The sequence below is a fragment of the Oncorhynchus tshawytscha genome, linkage group LG05, assembly GCF_018296145.1.
Source record: "Oncorhynchus tshawytscha isolate Ot180627B linkage group LG05, Otsh_v2.0, whole genome shotgun sequence".
Classification (NCBI taxonomy): domain Eukaryota; kingdom Metazoa; phylum Chordata; class Actinopteri; order Salmoniformes; family Salmonidae; genus Oncorhynchus; species Oncorhynchus tshawytscha.
In genome coordinates, this window is record NC_056433.1 from 45,294,415 (window position 1) to 45,316,393 (window position 21,979).

At 44.5% G+C, this 21,979-nt stretch overlaps 1 protein-coding gene across 1 annotated transcript in view; it reads left to right on the plus strand.

Annotated features, from left to right (window-relative positions):
- Window positions 1-21,979, plus strand: part of obscna (obscurin, cytoskeletal calmodulin and titin-interacting RhoGEF a) — a 97,388-nt gene that overhangs the window by 7,401 nt on the left and 68,008 nt on the right. The window contains exons 8-32 of the mRNA XM_042322701.1: window positions 166-426; window positions 4,890-5,153; window positions 5,468-5,734; window positions 5,856-6,125; window positions 6,366-6,635; window positions 6,917-7,183; window positions 7,333-7,605; window positions 7,766-8,029; window positions 8,279-8,545; window positions 8,745-9,011; window positions 9,173-9,442; window positions 9,596-9,865; window positions 10,068-10,343; window positions 10,512-10,778; window positions 15,313-15,579; window positions 15,785-16,051; window positions 16,171-16,440; window positions 16,668-16,934; window positions 17,185-17,451; window positions 17,807-18,073; window positions 18,384-18,653; window positions 18,947-19,225; window positions 19,354-19,611; window positions 19,774-20,040; window positions 20,863-21,126. Of these exons, the coding sequence (XP_042178635.1) occupies window positions 166-426; window positions 4,890-5,153; window positions 5,468-5,734; window positions 5,856-6,125; window positions 6,366-6,635; window positions 6,917-7,183; window positions 7,333-7,605; window positions 7,766-8,029; window positions 8,279-8,545; window positions 8,745-9,011; window positions 9,173-9,442; window positions 9,596-9,865; window positions 10,068-10,343; window positions 10,512-10,778; window positions 15,313-15,579; window positions 15,785-16,051; window positions 16,171-16,440; window positions 16,668-16,934; window positions 17,185-17,451; window positions 17,807-18,073; window positions 18,384-18,653; window positions 18,947-19,225; window positions 19,354-19,611; window positions 19,774-20,040; window positions 20,863-21,126 (6,696 nt within the window). The remainder of the gene's footprint in view (window positions 1-165; window positions 427-4,889; window positions 5,154-5,467; window positions 5,735-5,855; window positions 6,126-6,365; window positions 6,636-6,916; window positions 7,184-7,332; window positions 7,606-7,765; window positions 8,030-8,278; window positions 8,546-8,744; window positions 9,012-9,172; window positions 9,443-9,595; window positions 9,866-10,067; window positions 10,344-10,511; window positions 10,779-15,312; window positions 15,580-15,784; window positions 16,052-16,170; window positions 16,441-16,667; window positions 16,935-17,184; window positions 17,452-17,806; window positions 18,074-18,383; window positions 18,654-18,946; window positions 19,226-19,353; window positions 19,612-19,773; window positions 20,041-20,862; window positions 21,127-21,979) is intronic.

The window sequence follows — 21,979 nt, forward strand, 5'->3', positions numbered from 1 at the left end:
AGTTGGAACGATGCCCTGCTTACTGTTGACAATGACCCTCCAGGCTCTAGGGTAAAGTACTGTATTGTGAGAGGTGTTTCCCGTTGGGTTCATACTTTGCTTTTTAATCCCTTAAACAGACTAAGATACAGTATTATATCATTATCCATCCCTGTGCCTTTCCAGAACGCCCTCTGAAAGTGGTCCAGCCCATGCCAGACGTGGAGGCTAAAGAGAACAGCTCGGTCACACTGAGGTGTCAGTTTGCCCCCTCCCCCAGGGTGGTGCGCTGGTACAGGGGCCGCACTGCCCTGCAGACATCCAGCAAGTACAGCATGAGGACGGAGAAGAGCCAGGCAGAGCTGACCATCTTGGGCCTCAAGGAGACCGACACTGGCCAGTACAGCTGCGTGGCTGGAGGGTCAAAGAGCACAGCCAAGGTCGATGGTGAGGATGCTGTTGATCATACAGTATTAAAGAGAACAACAAATCTTTTTCAGGGACAAAGCTTCAACGTTCAGATGGTTGATCACGGAAATCAGCTTCATGCTTGATGAAGTGAAACTCTTTGTATAAAATGTAATCTACACTGCTTCACCTATACTGTGCAGCTTCAGTGATAATGCCAGATAAGCCGGTGTTTGGAGGATACATTGGCATGGGTGTGGTTACACCAGAGACGAAGTCGAGGGCCGGCAAACCGTGCCAATATATCCTCCAAACACCGGCTTAGAGGACATTATCAAATAAAATGTTATTTGTCACATGTGCCGAATACAACAACCTTACAGTGAAATCTTTACTTACGAGCCCTTAACCAACAATGCTTTAAGAAGTTAAGAAAAATAAGTGTTAAGTAAAATTATGTAAATAAGAAATAGAGTAACGCAATTAAACAGCACCAATAAAATAACTATGCATAGATAATAAACAGAGAGTAGCTGCAGCATATTAGAGGGCCCTTTGATTAACTGTTCAGGGGTCGTATGGCTTGGGGGTAGAAGCTGTTAAACAGCCTTTTAGACCTAGACTTGGCGTTCCGGTACAGCTTGCCGTGCAGTTTGCAGAGAGAGCAGTCTATGACTAGGGTGGCTGGAGTCTTTGACAATTTTATGGCCTTCCTCTGATACCGACTGGTATAGAGGTCCTGGATGGCAGGAAGCTTGCCCCAGTGATGTACTGGGCCGTACGCACAATCAATCAATGAAATGTATTTATAAAGCCCTTTTTTTACATCAGCCCATGTCACAAAAGTTCTATCCAGAAACCCGTCCTAAAACCCCAAACAGCAAGCAATGCAGATGTAGAAGCACGGTGGCTAGGAAAAAATTCCCTAGAAAGGCAGGAACCTAGGAAGAAACCTAGAGAGGAACCAGGCTCTGTGGGGGGCCCAGTCCTCTTCTGGCTGTGCCGGGTGGAGATTATAACAGGACATGGCTAAAATGTTGAAACGTTCACAGATGACCAGCAGGGTCAAATAATAATAATCACAATGGTTGTAGAGGGTGCAACAGGTCAGCACCTCAGGAGTAAATGTCAGTTGGCCTTTCATAGCCAATTATTCTGAGTTAGAGACAGCAGGTGTGGTAGAGAGATAGAGTAGGATACAGCAGGTCCGGGACAAGGTAGCACGTCCGGTGAACAGGTCAGGGTTTCAAGGGCGCAGGCAGAACAGTTGAAAATGGAGCAGCATGACCAGGTGGACTGGGGACAGCAAGGAGTCATCAGGCCAGGTAGTCCTGAGGCACGGTCCTAGGGCTCGGGTCCTCCGAGAGAAAGCGAGAGAGAGAGGAAAAAAGAGAGAAAGAGAATTAGAGGGAGCATACTTAAATTCACACAGGACACCAGAAAAGACAGGAGAAATACTCCAGATATAATAGACTGACCCTAGCCCCCCCAACACATAATCCATTGCAGCATAAATATGGAGGCTGAGACAGGAGGGGTAGGGAGACACTGGCCCTGTCCACGATAACCCCTGGACAGGGTCAACCAGGCAGATATAACACCACCCACTTTGCCAAAGCACAGGCACCACACCACTAGAGGGATATCTTCAATCACTAACTTACTACCCTGAGACAAGGCCGAGTATAGTCCACAAAGATCTCCCCCATAGCACAAACCCGAGGGGGGCGCCAACACGGACAGGACCCACTGAACAGATGAGTCTTCAATAAAGACTTAAAGGTTGAGACCGAGTCTGCGTCTCTCACATGGTTAGGCAGACCATTCCATAAAAATGGAGCTCTATAAGAGAAAGCCCTACCTCCAGCTGTTTGCTTAGAAATTCTAGGGACAATAAGGAGACCTGCATCTTGTGACCATAGCGTACGTGTAGGTATGTATGGCAGGACCAAATCGGAAAGATAGGTAGGAGTAAGCCCATGTAATGCTTTGTAGGTTAGCTGTAAAACCTTGAAATCAGCCCTAGCCTTAACAGGAAGCCAGCGTAGAGAGGCTAGCACTGGAGTAATATGATCACATTTTTGGTTCTAGTCAAGATTCTGGCAGCCGTGTTTAGCACTAACTGAAGTTTACTTAGTGCTTCATCCAGGTAGGAGGAAAGTAGAGCATTCGAATAGTCTAATCTAGAAGTGTCAAATGCACGGATACATTTTCCTGCATCATTTTTGGACAAAAAGTTTCAGATTTTTGCAATGTTACGTAGATAGTTAACAGCTGTCCTTGAAACAGTCTTGATATGTTCCTCAAAAGAGAGATCAGAGTCCAGAGTAGCGCTGAGGTCCTTCAGTTTTATTTGATCCAGCTGTACAACCATCAAGATTAATTGCCCAGATCCAACAAAAGATCACTTTGTTTCTTGGGACCTAGAACTGGCATCTCTGTTTTGTCTGAGTTTAAAAGTAAAACTACCCTCTGTAGTGCCTTGCGGTCGGAGGCCGAGCAGTTGCCATACCAGGCAGTGATACAACTAGTCAGGATGCTCTCAATGGTGCACCTGTAGAATCTTTTGAGGATCTGAGGACCCATGCTGAATCTCCTGAGGGGGAATAGGTTTTGTTGTGCCCTATTCACAACTGTCTTAGTGTGTTTGGGACATGTTAGTTTGTTGGTGATGTGGGCACCAAGGTCCTTGAAGCTCTCAACCTGCTCCATTATAGCCTTGTCAATGAGAATAGGTGTGTGCTCAGTCCTCCTTTTCCTGTAGTTCACAATCATCTCCTTTGTTTTGATCACGTTGAGGGAGAGGTTATTGTCCTGGCACCATACGGCCAGGTCTCTGACCTCCTCAATATAGGCTGTCTCATCGTTGTCAGTGACACTGTTGTGTCATCTGCAAACTTAATGATGGTGTTGGAGTCGTGCCTGGCCATGCAGTCATGAGTGAACAGGGAGTACAGTATTGGACTGAGCACACACCACTGAGGGGCCCCCGTGTTGAGGATCAGCATGGCAGATGTGTCGTTACCTAACATTACCTCCCGAGTGGCGCAGCAGTCTAAGGCACTGCATCTCAGTGCAAGAGGCGTCACTACAGTCCCTGGTTCGAATCCAGGCTGAATCACATCTGGCTGTAGGGTGTCCCATAGGGCAGCGCACATTTGGACCAGCGTCGTCTGGGTTTGGACGGTGTAGGCTGTCATTGTAAATAAGAATTTGTTTTTAACTGCCTTGTCTAGTTAAATAAAGGTTAAATAAAAACATTTAAAAATACTACCTGGCGGTGGCCCATCAGGAAGTTCAGGATCCAGTTGCAGAGGGAGGTTTTTATTCCCAGTGTCCTTAGCTTTGAGGACACTATGGTGTTGAACGCTAAGCTGTAGTCAGTGAATAGCATTCTCACATAGGTGTTCCTTTTATACAACAGGTTACCAACATATTCAAATAATGATTTACATATTTTCATTAAAAACTTTACTTCGATGAATGTATTCATACTATTTCCTCCTTCCACAAGATATTGTCACGACACAAATCTTTGGTTGCTACCCAAGCCGGCTGGTCGTTCATTCTATTCGTTCGGTTGCCAGAGACGCGACCCAGTCATTAAGTATTTTTGTTCTGTATCTATGGATGTGACCCAGTCGTTCGGTCTAAATGTTCTATTGCCATACTGGCTGGCAACGTTCTTATCCCTTGCTTGCTAGCTAGCCAACTACGGCTAACTTACAGTCACATCAAACAGTGCAGACTGAATAACAACTGTACCTGCATTTTCATTTGGTTAAGCTGTTTTCTAGTGACATTTATTTGGATAGATCCAATACAATGAGCTAATGATGTGTGATTTCACCTGGCATAAATAATGTGCTCTCTTGCCTGGTTTTGTTGTTCAAAGGAGCTAGCCAACAACACAGCTACAACAATCACTTCAAACTGAAGCTGGAAATACTGCAAATTAGCTGCACTTTCTTTCGTTTTACCTGTTTTCTATTGATATTTATTTGTATGTATCCATAGAAATGATGCTGATTCATGATTTCGACTGGCTGAGAAAAGCTGCCTGCCTGTCTGTCTCATTCCGACTCGAGATTCGTTCATTACTATGCGACAACTGGAGATCGAATTTGAATAATAAGACAATGTTGCAAATGTCGGAGAGACAGACAGTAAGGTTTAAACTAATTCTCCGCTGTTGAAAACCAAAATGTTAGTCTAAAAGAAATGTGAGATAATGTCTAGATGCTTTTTATAGTGGAGATCAAGTTTATAAATTGCCTGGCTGGGCTGATGAGACAGTGGATTGCGCAGTCAGATGGAACAGAGTAAATAGGCATTTAAACATCAGAGATTTAGCCGGTGGTAACTTGTGGAAAAACCTCAGGCTGAAATGTGGTTATAACTAATCAGCATTCAGGATTAGACCCACCCCTTGTATAAAAGTTAGATATTAACGACAAGAAAACCCTTACACCATGGATATGAACTATAAATACTTTTTTCAGTGCGAAGGCTGAAGATCGTAAGGCACCTGGAGCACGTGAAGGTGGAAGAGGATAGCAACGCCACATTCACATGTGAACTCAATTACGTGGTAGCCAATGTACAGTGGCTTCTGAACGACAACCACCTCAACGCCAACACTGTTACCAGGATTCAGAACATGGGCACCATTCACAGCCTCACCATCAAAAATCTCCGCCCACAGGAGAGCAGGGTGACCTTCAAGGCTGGCCTTCTCACAGAGTCCACCTCCCTCAAGGTCAAAGGTATGCCTTGTACAGTTGTCACTTTTCACTTGTGAGCTGCCACTGCAAGAGTAATTGAGAAACTAATGTAATTCTAGTGGTTGTATGTTCCTAGTCAGTGCAGAGTTTGTTTCTCCCCAATCTGGAGATCTAATTGGAAAATTAAGCAAATATAGTATACTTGTATGTCTGAGATCTGAAGATGATTAAAATGATCTCCTTAAGTAACTCTGAATGAGCAAGATATCTATCAGCTACTGATGCATGGAAGAACGTAAGAGATTTGGATTAGATCAGTAGCTAATGTGTTCGTACTGTTTTTTTGTCTCCTCCAGAAAAGCCAGCAGTGTTCCTCAGATCTCTAGAAGACATGTCAGGGGAGGAGGAGGGGAAGGTGTGTCTGCAGTGTGAGACCTCTAAGGAAATGGCCACCCCCGTCTGGAGGAAGGATGGTACGGTCCTGGACAGCAGTGACAAATATGAGCTGCTCATGTTTGGGAAGTCCTTAACACTCATCATCCATAGTCTGAGTAAGGATGATGCAGGCCACTACAGCTGTGACTTGGGCACCAGCCAGACCAAGGCCAAGGTCACTGTACATGGTATGTATGGTCCAGATCATCAGTGAGGTCTGGTTCAGAAATTATTGGACCAGAAATCCATCTGATCCATCTGATCGTCAATCAATTGTCTATCTGATCACACTGAAATCTCCCTCCACAGACATTCACATCACCATCGCCCAGCGTATGAAGACCGTCTCTGTTCTGGAGGGCGAGAGCTGCAGTTTCGAGTGCATCCTCTCTCACGATGTCATCGACGAGCCCTCCTGGACTCTGAACGGTCAACTTGTGATCAGCAACAGCCGCATCCAGATCGGAAACAAGGGTCGCAAATACAAGATGACCATCAGAGACGCAACTGTGACTGAAGCCGGGGACGTAATCTTCTTCGTCAAAGACCTCAGCTGCAGGACCATGCTGTTTGTCAAAGGTGAGTGTCTGAAATGTATACGAAGCTGGGTGTCATCATGGCCAGTCATGACCTAATCTCCCGAAAAGCAAAAAGAGTATTGCACTCAAGTAATATGAATTATTCTATAATGTGTGTTTGTTTCTAAAGAGAACCTATAGCGACATATGTCTGTGTCTCTGATGTGCCTCCCATGTGCCTGCTGTAAACATATGTGTCCCTAGAGAAAATCTGATGTAATATGTAACCCTACTCCTATAGAGAAGCCAGTGCATGTGTTCAGGGACATGATGAGCGTTAAAGCCGCCCCAGGGGAGAACGCTGAGCTGAGCTGTGAGATCACCAAGCCTGAGGCCTTCATCCGCTGGCTGAAGAATGGCCATCAGATCAGGCACAGCCCCCCCAAGTACGAGATCAGTGTGGAGGACCACCTAGTACGGCTGGTTATCACGAACACCTGCATCAGAGACTCTGGGGAGTACTGCTGTGAGGCTGACGGCATTGCCACCCGGGCCAAGCTGGAGGTCAGAGGCAAGTACTGGGTGGTACTACAGTATTTCTGTAACGGTATGGTGCTGTTTAGCAAAGTTGTGGATTTGTGTCACATGCACATTAGATTAATTGTGACTAAACTTTGACTCGAAGCCTCAAGACTCAGGACTCGACTTTGACTTGAGACTGATGACTTGAACGACTTCTTTTAAAATGTTCTGGACAGTTTATTTGTACTGCTTTTGTACCTTGTTGTCGCTCCACACACCTGCTCGGGTGTAGCACACAGGAAGTGCATTTAACCCCTCCCACCCCTGCAGAGCTGCAGCACACATTTGCTCGGGAGCTGCGGGACACACGGGCCGAGGAGAAGAGCAAGGTGATGCTGGAGTGCGAGACGAGACTGCCGGCCAAGCGGGTGACCTGGCTGAAGGGCATGGCAGAGCTCCGGGCGGGCAGGAAGTATGTGATGAAGCAGAAGGGCGTGGTCCTCTACCTCACCATCAGCTGCCTGGAGAAGGTTGACACCGACGTGTACACCTGCGATGTTGGCACCATGCAGAGCCGGGCGCTACTGACCGTGCATGGTAAGGCCATAGAAATAGAATGAATAGAACGCTCTTTCCCATTCAAGTCAGCAGTCAGTGATAGGTGGAATGGCAGGCATTTTGAGTATACCCTTTCTATGCAGCTTGCGCCGTTTCATGTTAAATCCCTGTGTGTGGGATCTCTGCAGGTCAGAAGGTGTTGATCATGGACGAGCTGGAGGATGTTGAGTGTCTGGAGAATGACACGGTGATGTTCAGGTGTCGTATCTGTCCCAGCGATTATGTTGGGGTCAAGTGGTACCTGGATGAGACCTTACTGTACACCAATGAGCTGAATGAGATCCAAGTGATCCCGGGGGGCTACCACAGCCTCACGTTCAAACAACTGGCTCGTAAAGACTCGGGCACCATCTCCTTTGAGGCAGGCGACAAGAGGTCCTACGCCTCGCTGCTTGTTAGAGGTAACGTCAGCGTAAAGTTGTTCTGTTTAATGAACATCTATTAACACACTGTACTATTACAACAACTATTCACAACATGTAAATGATGTGTCAATCATTTTTGTCCAGAGCATATGTATTTTACATGTTGTCTATGTAATCTACCCTTCCCGTGGTAAAGAGAGACGTCCCACCATCACCAAAGCATTGGAGGACTGTGAGGCCATTGAGGGAGGCGGTTTGGTGCTGGTGTGTATCACCTCCAAGCCATGCCACATCCTGTGGTACAAAGATGGCTGCCTAATGTGGATTTCCTCGAGGTACCACGTCAGTCGCTCAGGTAACGAGGCCAGGCTGACCATCAGGGAGGTCAGTAACAGCGATGCTGGGGTGTACGAGTGCAGCGCTGGGTCGGTCAGCACCAAGGCTGTCGTCACTGTAAAAGGTGAGAACAGGACCTTTTTTCCTTCATTTGATCATGTTGTTGTCCTCCTTACTGTGCATTTGGCATCACATGTAAAGTAGTAAGCTATGGGATAGTGGTCATAGCCAAATATGATAATAATTATTTCAAAAGACAAAACAGGATTCCTTCTTTACCTGTTTGCTTTACAGCTCCCCCTAGAGTATTCTTGTCACAGTACAATGTACAGTATTACTCATTGTGGAGATGCTGTCCTTCTTTCTGTTCCAGCCATTCCAGCTGAGTTCACCCAGCCGCTGCAGAGCATGGAGGTAAAGGAGGGGGAGGATGTGACCCTTTCCTGTGAGTTCTCCCTGCCAGGGGTTGCGTTCCACTGGAGGAGGGGCTTGGAGACCCTCAGAGCTGGAGAGAGGTACCTGATGAAGCAGAAGAGGTCCTTCATCTCTTTGACCATCACTGGCCCGAAGCCTCAGGACTCAGGAGATTACACCTGTCAGTGCCGAGACCACAGAACCACAGCCAGCCTCACAGTCCACGGTAAACGCCATCCTTGCTTTTCATTTCAATTCAATGCATCATATGGAGTTAAAAAATTTTTTTTGCATTATCACACCCACAAATTAAACCCAATCTATATGAAGATTAATATAACTATTTTTCATAGACATTTTCCAGTGTCATTCAGTCTTCATGCCTGTTGGTGGTTAATACCAAAATATGGCTATTTACTCCACAGCAATCCCCATCTCCTTCACACAACAGTTGAAAAATGTTCAGGCCGAGGAGGGCAACAGTTTAACGTTGCGCTGTGAGCTTTCTAAACCAGGAGTCCCTGTGGAGTGGAGGAAAGGGGAGGAGCTGTTAAAGAATGGAGTGAAGTTTCAGATAAGGAAGAGAGAGACCATATCGGAGGTTCAGATATGGAAAACTGTGCCTGAAGACAGTGGAGTCTTCAGCTGTGAGTGTGCGGACCAAAAGACCACAGCCACCGTCAAAATCAGCGGTAGGAAGTTTCTCAGCCTTATTATGTTTTTATGTAGAGCTAATCTTTCCTGAAGTTACATTTTATAAATGTACATTTCGGACATTTACATGAAGGCAATAAAACATTTTTTTTTTTTTTAATTCTCTATTCTCATATTTTCTTTCTTCATGTTTATTCAGCCCTGCCTGTTACCTTCAAACAAAAGCTGAGGAACGTGCATGTTGAAGAGGGGAACAATTTGGTGTTACACTGCGAGCTCTCTAAACCAGGAGTCCCTGTAGAATGGATGAGGGGAGGAGAGGAGCTGCTGAACAACGGAGAACGGTTTCAGATAAGACAGAGAGAGTTGGTGAATGAACTGAAGATAATAGATGCCAAACCTGAAGACAGCAATATCTACACCTGTGTTTGTGGCAATGTGGAAACCACAGCCGGTGTTACAGTCACAGGTAAGGGTTTGAGACAACTGAGAAAATATTTAAATTCACATTGAATTCATATCCAATGTGAACAAAATTGTATGCAGTGCATCAGCATGAAATCACAGTCCTTTAAGTGAATATAAGGCATTCCATGTCTCTCATTGCCATGGTGTCTTCCAGCAATTCCCATCACTTTCAAGCAAAAGCTGAGGAACCTGCAGACTGAGGAAGGGAACACCATCTCCCTGCACTGTGAGCTGTCTAAAGCAGGGGTGCCAGTGGAGTGGAGATTGGGAGGAGAGAGGATACTGCAGAATGGAGACAAATACCAGATCAAGCAGACAGACTCAACACTGGAACTCCTCATCAGGGAGGCTCTGCCAGAGGACAGTGGAGTCTACAGCTGTGTGTGTCGAGACAAGAAGACCAAGGCCACTGTCAAAGTCATTGGTAGGGGGGGGATGCTCTGTGCTCTAATGAAACAACTGTCACTGGTGTTAATGGCATATAAACTTGGTTAAACTAGAGTCGACTAGAGGGTTCATTCAATGGCCTTCATCTTATCTACCGAAGGGAAAGGTTTCTCAAGGCTGTTCTAGCTTTCAGTACATTCAATGTTCACTCTATGATGAAATTGTTTTTTCTCCCCAAGCTGTACCTGCCACCTTCAAAGTCGGTCTGAAGAACCAGGAGGCCCCAGAGGAGGGCAGCATAATCCTGCACTGTGAGCTGTCTAAGGCTGGGGTCTCAGTGGAGTGGTGGAGGGGGGAGACAGAACTGTCCCAAGACCTGTCTGGAGGAAAGTACCAGATGAAACTGGAGGGGAAAATAGCCGAGATGACCATTACCAATGTGCAACCGGAGGACATAGGGAAGTACAGCTGTGTCACTGGAGACCAGAAGACCACCGCTGAAGTTAAAGTGCAGGGTAAGAACATTTGACATCAATGCTTTTCCTTCTAAATAAGCTAATTTACTTCTTTAGGTTAGAGGTGGAAGGGTTGAGTGACTCCCGCTTTGAGACCATAAAAATAGTTTGTTTCTATTTGTACTTCTTGCGCTCATACAATATGAACCAATGTTAATGTTTCCACAGCTCTCCCTGTAATGTTCACACAAGAGGTCCAGAACGTGGTGATCAAAGAAGGGGACAGTGGGGAGTTCTGGTGTGAGCTCTCCAAGCCTGGTGACCCAGTGGACTGGAGGAGGGGCAGAGTCCTGCTGAAGTCTGGAGACAAATATGAGATGAGGCAGGAGGGACGCATCACTAAACTGCTCATCCATAACGTGGAGGAGAGAGATGCTGGGAAATACACCTGTAAGAGTCGAGATGCCAAGTCTACTGCTGAACTGACCGTAACGGGTGAGTCAGACCAAACCTATGAATGCACTCTCAGACATTTTTCTTTTAATGTGTGGTCTGTGAACATGGCTAGATTTTTGATTAACCATGACTTCATTAGTTGTAAATTCTTGGTTATCTGCACAAACCCTGGCTATCATTTTGAATCAGTAATACAACATTGGGTTTAATGATTTATTTACTAAATACCTAACTAATCACACAGAATTACACATACACATAATTAAATCATAACTTGATTACAAATGACGTCATAAAGGAAAAAGTCCCTAGCGGGCGGAACAGATATGACAGCTTGTTACACAAAAGAAAAGGGGCTTGGTTGAGTGAAGGAGTGGGAAGACTGAGGAACAAAGGGAAGAAGCTGGGCTATCGTAAATACAGTATCTTATGCATTCTAAATTACCGCCCATTTGGAAAAGGAAAATGCAATAAATATTTACTCTGAGCTGCGCTTCGCTAGGTTGGTGGTAGATGGAAGGCCATGTTGCCAAACCAAGTCCTTTGTCCTTTGAAGAATGTCTCTGGTGGTCAATTGGATACGTTGTAGTAACGTCGTTGTGTGATAGACGGGCTCTGTCTGTTCCTTCCTAACCCTCATTTGCAGCGGCTGTTGCTATCTTAACGGCTAGGAGGTATCACTTCTGTAGTGAATAAGAGTTCAAAGTTCATACCATTCGCAACCAAAGCTCACGCTGATGTTGGCTTCGTTCTGTAGTTATTATCTGAACCATTCTGACATAGGACCGTCGTCCTACATCCCCGGAACAGGAAGTTCTATTGTCGTCAAGGGCTTATATAGGAAGGGAGAGGAGGGCGTGTTTGAAAAGTTTTATAGCCCATGTCCCGTCACAGGGCGGGACACTGATTGAGCAGCCCTATCTTATGAAAACCCACATCTCACATTTTAGAAGCTAAAATCACATTTCATCCCATCACAAATAATTTCATATTCAAACATTTAAATTGAACAACAATTCCATGTGAATCCGATAACTCTGATGTATAGACTTTCCACTGTAGAGTTTATGTCATCTTATCATTGATGAGAATGTCTCAGATGACAACCGAACTGACATCATACTCATTAAGTACCACCGCATATGTTCAATTGTTCGGATTACCAGAATATAGTTCATTTCCCCCCACCTACTGATGTTCCCAGAATCTCTATTTTAACCAAGGGTTTTGCAAATGTAACCTCAGTAGGGTAGAGAGAGGAAAAAGGGGGGGAAGAGGTATTTATGACTGTTATAAACTTACCCCCCAGGCCAACGTCATGACAGTTCTATATCTTCCTGTGTACCCATGATTTAAGTACTCAGCACTGAAAGAGCTTTGTCCCTTACTTGTAACTGTTTGGTTACCTGCTTATTGTCCTGTAAAGGGTTAATAGATCAGAGTCCTTGAATATGAACGTTATCAGGCAAGTTCAAGGACCAGAATGCTCTATATGATTTAATCCTTTACAGGACATTTAGGACTGGGATTACTGCAAACCACTTGAAACCACTGTGTGCAGAAAACAAATCCTCAGATCAGTGTTACTGCGAGTCTTTTTGTGGTTGCTGTCTGTGTGTAAGTTGTGAAGCGTGCAGAAAATGGATCGCTGTGGTCGTTATCCTCCTGCTCAAGCTTTTCAGTGATCCAAAGAGGCTGCCTAGTAATCGTATGTCTGGGGCACACAAGTGCAATAAGTAGGCATACCCAGGGCTGTGGCGGTTATGAAATGTCATTAGCTGGTGATTGTCATGCAAATAACTGTCGGTTCCACGGTAATTGACCGCTAATTAACGCAAACACATGTAGCATCTCCTGGCTTCCGCACATAGCCCACAAGCCCCCGATGCAGACCTTTGGAGCATCTAGTTAAATAAAGGAATAAATAAAAATCTACATTTTAAAAAGTCTAATAGACCCATGTAATATAGCCTACACCTTCACAATAAATCCATTCTTTATTTTAAACAGGTCTAAAGAAGCATGATATGAAGAAAATGTAGTCTATTTCAGAAGAACAGAATAGCATTCTCTGATGTTAGGTCCTGATCTGGTTATACCAAATGACTGTGGGCAACACTTGTTCATTTAGCAGACAAGATTTGCTTAGAATTCCTTGGCATTATTTTATAGTATGAATAATACAGTTGAACAAAGCTGAATAAAATAGAAAGGATATTTTCTCCAAACAATTTGAGGGAGTGAGCAAATATGGCTGTTCTGTGTTGAGCGGTATTCCTATATGCTTAACTTAGAGTTATTAATGTAACTTTAGTTGTTCTACAAACGTTGGGCTATATATTTAGATTTTTATGCAACTCTAATGATCATTTGAAAAAAGTTGCTTGAAAGGCATGAGCTCTGCTTTGTTTTTTTTGCGCAGGCTACACACACTACATCAGCCACTTATTCACAATTTGACAAGCACTTGATAATGCCTAGAATTTAACAGAATTTAACGGCAGCATCCCCTTTGTGTGGCGTACTGCACCGTAATAAAATCCATGCCTTTTGTGCCAGTGGCCATTGTACCTCTCTCCCTGAGTGCTGAGCGCTCCGAATCACCTCTCACTCACATGGCTCTCCATCAAGTGATCGGGTCTTTCTCACAGGCTACAAGTGAAGACAGACACATCGGGGACTCAACTGCGCGCGCCCTTATCCAATTCCGAGGTGCGTTTTGAAGATATTGGAAGAACTGTCCATATTTACTTTTCGTCAGCCAACAAGATGAGTAGGCCTAACGAACAGCAAAAGCACTAGCCTATGTCAATCTACTATCCCCCATAGTACAAAAGTCGACCTATTCTGTGTGAGAAATAAATATTCCAAACATCGTCTGGGACAGTTGTGGGGTGCAATAGATCCCAAATTAATACAACCACTAGCATCAAAAACCTTTTTTACGCAATGTGGCTGATGCAACAGATCAGAACGTTCAGCTTAAAATGTTGATAAACTATTAGGCTATTTCTTCACATTATAAGCGCAGCAATGCGCACATGGTAGTAGGCAGTAAGCGCAAATGTTTCATTAGCGGAAAACACCATTATCAAAAGTGACCCAAACTCAATTATGCATGTAATGCTTTTATTAAAAAGGGGATTTTTTATGGTGAAAGTTATCTTTCCCTAACTTGAAACTCACACATTGCTTATGTATGCCAGTTAGGCTTTACACCCCTTGTAAAGTGGACTAATGTGTTTAATTTTAAGAAGTTATTTGGCCACTTTAGTTGTGATACAAACCTTATCAAAACATATAGGCCTATGGGCTAGCCTACATGAGGTGTGCGACTATGATTAGAAGAAATCGGGGAAAAAATGTGTTGTTTTTTATGTGGGGCATCATTCAAATCAAATTTATTTATGAAGCCCTTTTTACATCAGCTGATATTTCAAAGTGCTGTACAGAAAGCCAGCCTAAAACCCCAAAACAGCAAGCAATGCAGGTGTAGAAGCACGGTGGCTAGGAAAAACTCCCTCCCTGATAATATATCATTCACAAGAGATAGGCTAATATTGTCACCCATCAGACTATTCTTGATTTAATCTTGCCTTTACATTTACTAAATAATATGTGTGAAATTTGTTTTGATTTAGAATGGACCATTATCATGCACTTGTATCAAAACAGGGACAACAAGAAAAAATATGTAATCTATGCATTTTAATAGTGAATGGAGGACGCTTTTCATACGGTTCATTTTCATGCAAGCCAGGTAGGCTATACTCCTATTGTAAATATAAACAATGTGCTTAATATTAGGAAAGTTGAGAAATAAATCTAGAAGGCCTAGCCTATAGAAAGCTGATGTAATCCTCCTCTTTTAGTAGAGGCCATCACTCTGTTTTCTCGCGCAATTGCATAGCCTATAGAAATGTTGCACAACATGAGCTCTCATGGGCTCTCATGAAGTGTTTGATTCGATTTTTGATAACATTTGCATTGATGCCAGAGTGATTAGTGGGGCAATAGTGCCGAGTACCAGGCAGTTAGCAAGTTTGGTAGGCTACTAATAACCATCAGAAGCATCATAGCTTGGAGAAGCCTAATTACCGTGACTAAACGGCCACGTGGAATTTGACTGCCTTCATAACTTGTGACCGCCAGCCCTAGGCATACCACATTTAACTCTCCATTTAGTCAACAAAAAACAGTGTAAAATGAATGGGACGTTGCTAAGGAGACCGTGCATGTTCATCACTGATTCTTCAATGAGCAACGAGCCAGTAAAATGCCCTGTTGCCTGTACCAATGTGCCTGAGAACCAATAATAACATTGTCTCGCAGCGCTGCTCTGAAAGTGAAAGAATAAACCGGATGCTGCATCAAAAAAAATATGTCTCGTCATTGTGAAGAAGAGTACTGTATTTCAGCTTTCATTCCACCCCAGGAAATCCAAAAGCTCCTCTGGATTAGTGAATTGTCTCTGTGACAGAAGCACAAGCATAAAGCATGACATGGACTAGCCCGTTGTCCTTTCCACGTGCAAGTTGTACTACCACTCACTACTGTTCCTGGTTTTCCTCAGGCCCACCCCCCACTTTCAAAGAACAGCTGAGGAATGTGGAAGTTGAGGAGGGTAAGACTGTGACGCTACACTGTGAACTGTCTAAAGCAGCAGCCTCAGTTGAGTGGAAGAGGGGAGCAAAGCTGTTGACGAATGTAGCCAAGTACCAGATGAGGAAGAAAGATTTACTGGTGGAATTGAAGATTATCGACGCGAATCTGGAGGACAGTGGGGTTTACGCCTGTATTTGTGGCGAACAAAAGACCACAGCAACTGTTACAATAAAGGGTGGGTATATTTTGGTCATGTTAAGTGCAGATGTCATGAGTTGTTTGATGTCTTACGGAGATGTTGGAGAAAGCTTGAATGTTTAATTGGGAAAATGGACTGCAGATTTAATCAATAGGACACACGTTTTGTATTCAATCCCAGTCGCTTACATAAACAAAGGGAAATGTAGGTTTTGACTACCCTCTCCTATGGTGTCTTTCAGCTCGCCCAGTCACATTTATAGAAGAGTTGAGGAACGTTCAGGTTGAGGAGGGCAACACTGTGACGTTGCGCTGCGAGCTCTCCAAACCAGGGATGTCGGTTGAATGGAGGAGAGGAACAGCTCTTCTGCAGAACGGAGAGAAGTACCAGATGAAGCAGAAAGATGCAACGTTGGAGCTGGTCATCAGGAAAACCTTGCCCGATGACAGTGGTGTCTACAGCTGCGTGTTGGAAGACCAGCAAACCTTCGCCACCATCATTATCACTGGTAGGAGGAACACTTTTTGTTGCTGTTGTCGAAAAATGTGTCTTCTTGACATTCAAAATTCACGGTGTACCCTTCAATCCCACACACGGTTGATGTTATGGGTTTGTATCATTCTTCAGCCATCCCAGCCACTTTCAAACAGACGTTGAAAAACCAAGAGGCTCTAGAAGAGGGCAGCGTGACGCTGCGCTGTGAGCTGTCTAAATCGGGGGTCCCTGTGGTGTGGCTGAAGGGAGAGGAGCTGCTGAGGGAAGGTGAGCGGCACCAGATGAAGCAGGAGGGCAGGACCGTGGAGATGGTCATCAGGAATGCGGTCCTTCAGGATGCTGGGGAGTACAGCTGTGTCACAGCCTGCAACGTCAAGACGACAGCTGATATCAAAGTTAGGGGTATGTTCCAAAACTGACGTTCAGGCCTGCTCAACACTAATATTTTGATGTGCTTCTGAAAATGTCAATGTCTTTAAATGTCGTGTTTGGATTAAGTGAATTTTCCATAAGGAGGGATGGGGATACACATGATATTGACCCTGCTTGTCAAATAACATGCCACTGATGGATCAAAGCAGTTGAGCCAAATGATGTTTCTCACGGTCTTAAATATGTGTTCTTGTCAGCTCTCCCTGTAATATTCACACAAGAGGTCCAGAACGTGGTGATCAAAGAGGGGGACAGTGGGGAGTTCTGGTGTGAGCTCTCCAAGCCTGGTGACCCAGTGGACTGGAGGAGGGGCAGAGTCATCCTGAAGTCTGGAGACAAATATGAGATGAGGCAGGAGGGACGCATCACTAAACTGCTCATCCATAACGTGGAGGAGAGGGATGCTGGGAAATACACCTGTAAGAGTCGAGATGCCCAGTCAACTGCTGAACTGACTGTGACAGGTGAGTCAGACTGGTTATATTGATACACTTTGAGTATACACTTAGTTATATGTTGTTAATAAGTATGCAACAAAAATATACTGTATAAACCCTCGAAGACATAGGCCTTGTACATGCCCTTTGTATTTGTTACTGTATCTGCTTGTAGTTTCTGATATTTCATGGGTCCGTGCAGTAACTGAGTTTGACACTTTTCCGCTGTGAGGACTTTATATGAGTTTTACGATTTACTTTTGCTCGTTGTCCCCAGCTCCTCCCGTCACGTTCAAGGTGAAGTTGAAGAACCAGGAAGTCGAGGAGGAGAACAGTGTGACGTTATTCTGCGAGCTCTCTAAACCAGGACTGACGGCAGAGTGGAGAAAAGGAGAGGAGCTGCTGAAGAACGGAGTAAAGTACCAGATAAAGAAGAGAGAGGCAACGATGGAACTGACAATAAGGAATGCAGTGCTCGAGGACACCGGATTCTACAGCTGTGTTTACGCAGAAGCCAAAACCACCGCCACTGTCAACATCACCCGTAAGAGGAGTTGCTCTTGGTTTGCTATAACTTTATTTAACTTTATGGGTGAAGGCTTCCCTCTGTTAAGCCTGGTTCCCGTTAAAGGGATATTTTATTGAAAAATGATCATTTGCATATAATTTGCATAACAATCGCCGTTTTTGCTCTGTACTGAAAGTGCTCTTAAATCTTGAAAACGCAACAGCTGACATGCAACATTTATGGGGATTGTATTAACAGTGAATTTATATAAAATAAAATAAACAATAAACAAAATATTAAAATATTATTTTTGAGTAAAATATCCCTTTAAGCACTTAATGACATATTTGCAAAGCACTACAAATGGTTGGTTTGGATCTCATGTCCTCAGCCATTCCTGTCACCTTCAAGATGGGTCTTAAAAACCAGGAGGCCTCAGAGGGGGGCATCGTGACCTTGCGCTGTGAGCTGTCTAAAGCTGGGGTCCCGGTGGAGTGGTGGAAAGGGGAGGAGGAGGTGAGCCCTGGAGGAAGGTACCAGATGAAGCTGGAGGGAAAGATAGCAGAGTTGCACATTAAAAACATCCAGCCAGAGGACGTGGGGGAGTACAGCTGTATATTCGGAGATCAGAAAACCACTGCTGAAGTCAACGTGAGAGGTACGTTACTGTTGTCTGGCTGTCATTTTGTGTTTGTTGGACATGACATGCTCATTTACCAGGAAACAAAGTGTTGATGTATGGGCCTCCCCAGCAACTGTACCAAAGTGTTCTACAATACGCAATAAGCAAGAGGTCAATGCAATTGCTCTCTCTAGGAATAAAACAATACATATTCAATATATTCTAGAACAATGTTTTGCCATGACAGGCAAATCGTAGCCTACACAGTATCGTATATACTCTGTGTCGTGCAATGGCCCCAAAGGACAAGGCATTTTCTGATGATGTCGCTCTCTGGTCCATACAGCTGCTGCCTCAGTGTTCTTTGAGAAGGAGCTGGAGAGCAATGTGGTGATGGAGGGGAAGTCCGTGGTCCTCTCCTGTGAGGTATCCAGTGCCACTGTCCCCGTCACCTGGAAGAAGGACGCCTGCCTGGTCACAGATGGGGAGAGGTTCATTGTAAAAAAGAAAGGTCCCGTTCACACCCTGGAGATCGAGAAGCTAAGTCTGGAGGATGCCGGGGAGTACAGCTGCATCACTAGGGGAAAGAAGACCACAGCCATGCTGGTTGTGAAAGGTAGGCCTAACCCAATCTTAGTGGGGGCTGAAGTAAATCTACAGTACTGCATATCCTCTTTAAACTTACAAAATTATAGGAGCACAATGAGTCTTTGTTTCATCCTGTTTTGGTATGTGATTAATGTGGGTAGAGGATAGCTTATATCTTTCCACAAATATAAGGGATGGTGGTAGACCATCAACCAGATAAGATGCCTTAATTGCATTTTTTTGCATAGGTCATCTCATCTCTGTATGGCTTGCTACATTAACCTATTAAAAATGCTCCGGAGTCTAACTCTTTCTCTACAGAGCGTGTGAAAATATTGTCCGGACTGAAGGACATGAAAGTCTCAGCCGGGCAGGACGCAGTGTTTGTGTGTGAGCTGTCCCACGCCGAGGTGAGTGAAGGCGAGTGGTGGCTGGGCTCCAGCCCACTGCAGAAGAATGAAATGAACCAGATGAGCTTTGAGGGCCATCAACACTGCCTGGTCTTGACCATGACCACCCCGGAGGAGACCGGGACCGTGGCCTTCGTGGTTGGGGAGGAGAGAACCTCTGCCCAACTGCTAGTTGTCCCCAAACCCAAAGGTGTGCTGCCTCTTTTAATTTGTTTATGGACAGTACAATGCAAAATTATTATCGTTAACCACTCATACAGTATGTGTATGCAATTAGGCCGCATTTACTTAGTTTAATCTGTTTCCTGTCTCTGCCAGTACACATTGAGAAGAAGCCCCAGGACATTAACATCATGGAAGGGGAGACAGCCACCTTATCCTGTACGACCTCTGACCTCATTACCCCTGTCACATGGAGAAGGAACAGCATGCCCCTCCTGAACGGAGACAAGTATGAGACACGTAAGAAGGGCAAGCTCAACCTCCTGCTCATCCATGAGACGGAACCAGAGGATTCTGGGATATACTCCTGTGACACTGGAGACATGCAGAGCGATGCCAATCTGACGGTCAATGGTAAAGACATAAAGCAACACTGTTTTTCTGTACCTTAGTTAGAGTACGTTATTCTTTGACTTATCCTCGTGGGCCATTCTATGGGGATGTTCTGTAAGTGCAATACTCACCTTAAGATGTATTTTATGAACATGTGGGTGAAACTTTCTTCCATCTACCCAGAGCTACCACCGTACTTCGAGGAGGAGCTGCAGGCTGTGGAGGCTGAGGAAGGGGGCACAGCCTTTCTGTTTTGTGAGCTGTCTAAGCCCGGAGTCCCAGTCCAGTGGAGGAAAGGCCGGCTGCCTCTCAGGCCCAACAGGAAGTACCAGATGAAACAGGACGGCTGCGTGTTTCAGCTACACATCCTGGAGCTGAAGTCAGAGGACAGTGGCAGCTACTCGTGCCAGGCAGGCTGTGTGGAGACCACCGCCTCTGTGTCTGTGAAAGGTATGTGTGTGATTGGTTGTGTAATGGCACACACCTGCTGCATGTAGAGGACTCACACCTCATCAAATCAAATCAACTTGTATTTGTCTCATGCGCCGAATACAACAGTGAAATGCTTTATTACGAGCCCCTAACCAACAATGCAGTTTAAAAAATACAGATAAGAACAAGAGATAAAAGTAACAAGTAATTGAATAGCAGCAGTGAAATAACAATAGCGAGACTATATACAGGGGGGTACCGATACAGAGTCAATGTGCGGGGGGCACTGGATATTTGAGGTAGTATGTACATGTAGGTAGAGTTATTAAAGTGACTATGCAAAGATGACAACAGAGAGTAGCAGTGGTGTAAAGAGGGAGTGAGAAGGGTTGGGGGGCACTGCAAATAGTCTGGGTAGCCATTTGACTCGATGTTCAGGAGTTTTATGGCTTAGGGGTAGAAGCTGTTTAAAAGCCTCCGGTACCATTTTCCGTGCGGTAGCAGAGAGGACAGTCTATGACTAGTGTGGCTGGAGTCTTTGACAATTTTTAAGGCCTTCTTCTGACACCGCCTGGTATAGAGGTCTTGGATGGCAGGAAGCTTGGCCCCAGTGATGTACTGGGCCGTTCGCACCAACCTCTGCAGTGCATTGCGGTCGGAGGCCGAGCAGTTGCCATACCAGGCAGTGATGCAACCAGTCAGGATGCTCTCGATGGTGCAGCTGTACAACAGCTCATCACGGTCATATTCAGTGCAACAAAACTCCAAGAAGTATAAACTATAAACACAAATATATTTGTACTGTACACATTTTGAGAGTTGACTTTCCTCTGTGTTCAGTTAAAGTACTCATTGAGAAGAAGCCCCGGGACACCGTCGTCATGGAAGGAGAGACGGCGACCTTATCCTGTACGACGTCTGACCTCACTACCCCTGTCACATGGAGATGCAACAACATGCCCCTACTTAACGGAGACAAGTATGAGAACCGTAAGGAGGGCAAGCTCAACCTGCTTCGCATCCACAATGTGGACCCAGATGACTCTGGCATATACTCCTGTGATACTGGAGACATGCAGAGCAGCGCCAATCTGACTGTCACAGGTAAGGATTTCCCACCATCTAGAGAGAAGCAACATAACCAGGAACTCAGGTTTATCTCAGGGGGTCACAATATTCAGAATTCTTTCTGTGTATTACTCACCCTAACATTGGTCAAATGGAACATAGATGTGTAAGAGAGGGCAACAATGGGAAGGTGGGACAAGCTTGAATTGGGTGGAGTAAATAGGGGAGAACTGGGACAGGGTTGTGGAGTGGGATATTTTTGGTTTGGGAGACAGAGAAGGAAGAACATAATAATACTAAGAATTAGACAGGACCCAAATATAACAGGTATCGATCGGTATTAGGAAACATGAATATAAAATAAACATATTTGCAGGTGATCTCCTGATATACCTGACCAATTTTGAAAACTCAATGCCCTCTTTGCTAAAAATATTTTCAGAATCACTAAAATCTCAGGATATACAATTATCGTGGAAAAGACTAAATAATGGAAAAAAAATAATAATACCTCATGACATACAGCAATCCTTTAAGTGGATAACAAAACATATGAAATACTTAGGATGCTTAATAAGTGACAACAAAAAACACATATATAAAGATAACATTATTCCATTAGTCAACAGTATGAAATATGATCTAATAAAATGGAATAATCTTCCCATAAACCTTACAGGTAGATTACATTTCTTTAGACTGGCATGACTCCCAAAGTTTTTGCATTTATTTTCAGTAATAACAATTACCCCATTGAAGACGTTCTTTAAAAAAGTATACTCGTTATAAAATCCATCGAATAAAAAGGGAAGTTTTACATCTTCCTAAGTCTGAGGCTGGTTTTAACCTTCCAGACTTGGAATTGTATCAACTCACTACCCAATAATTT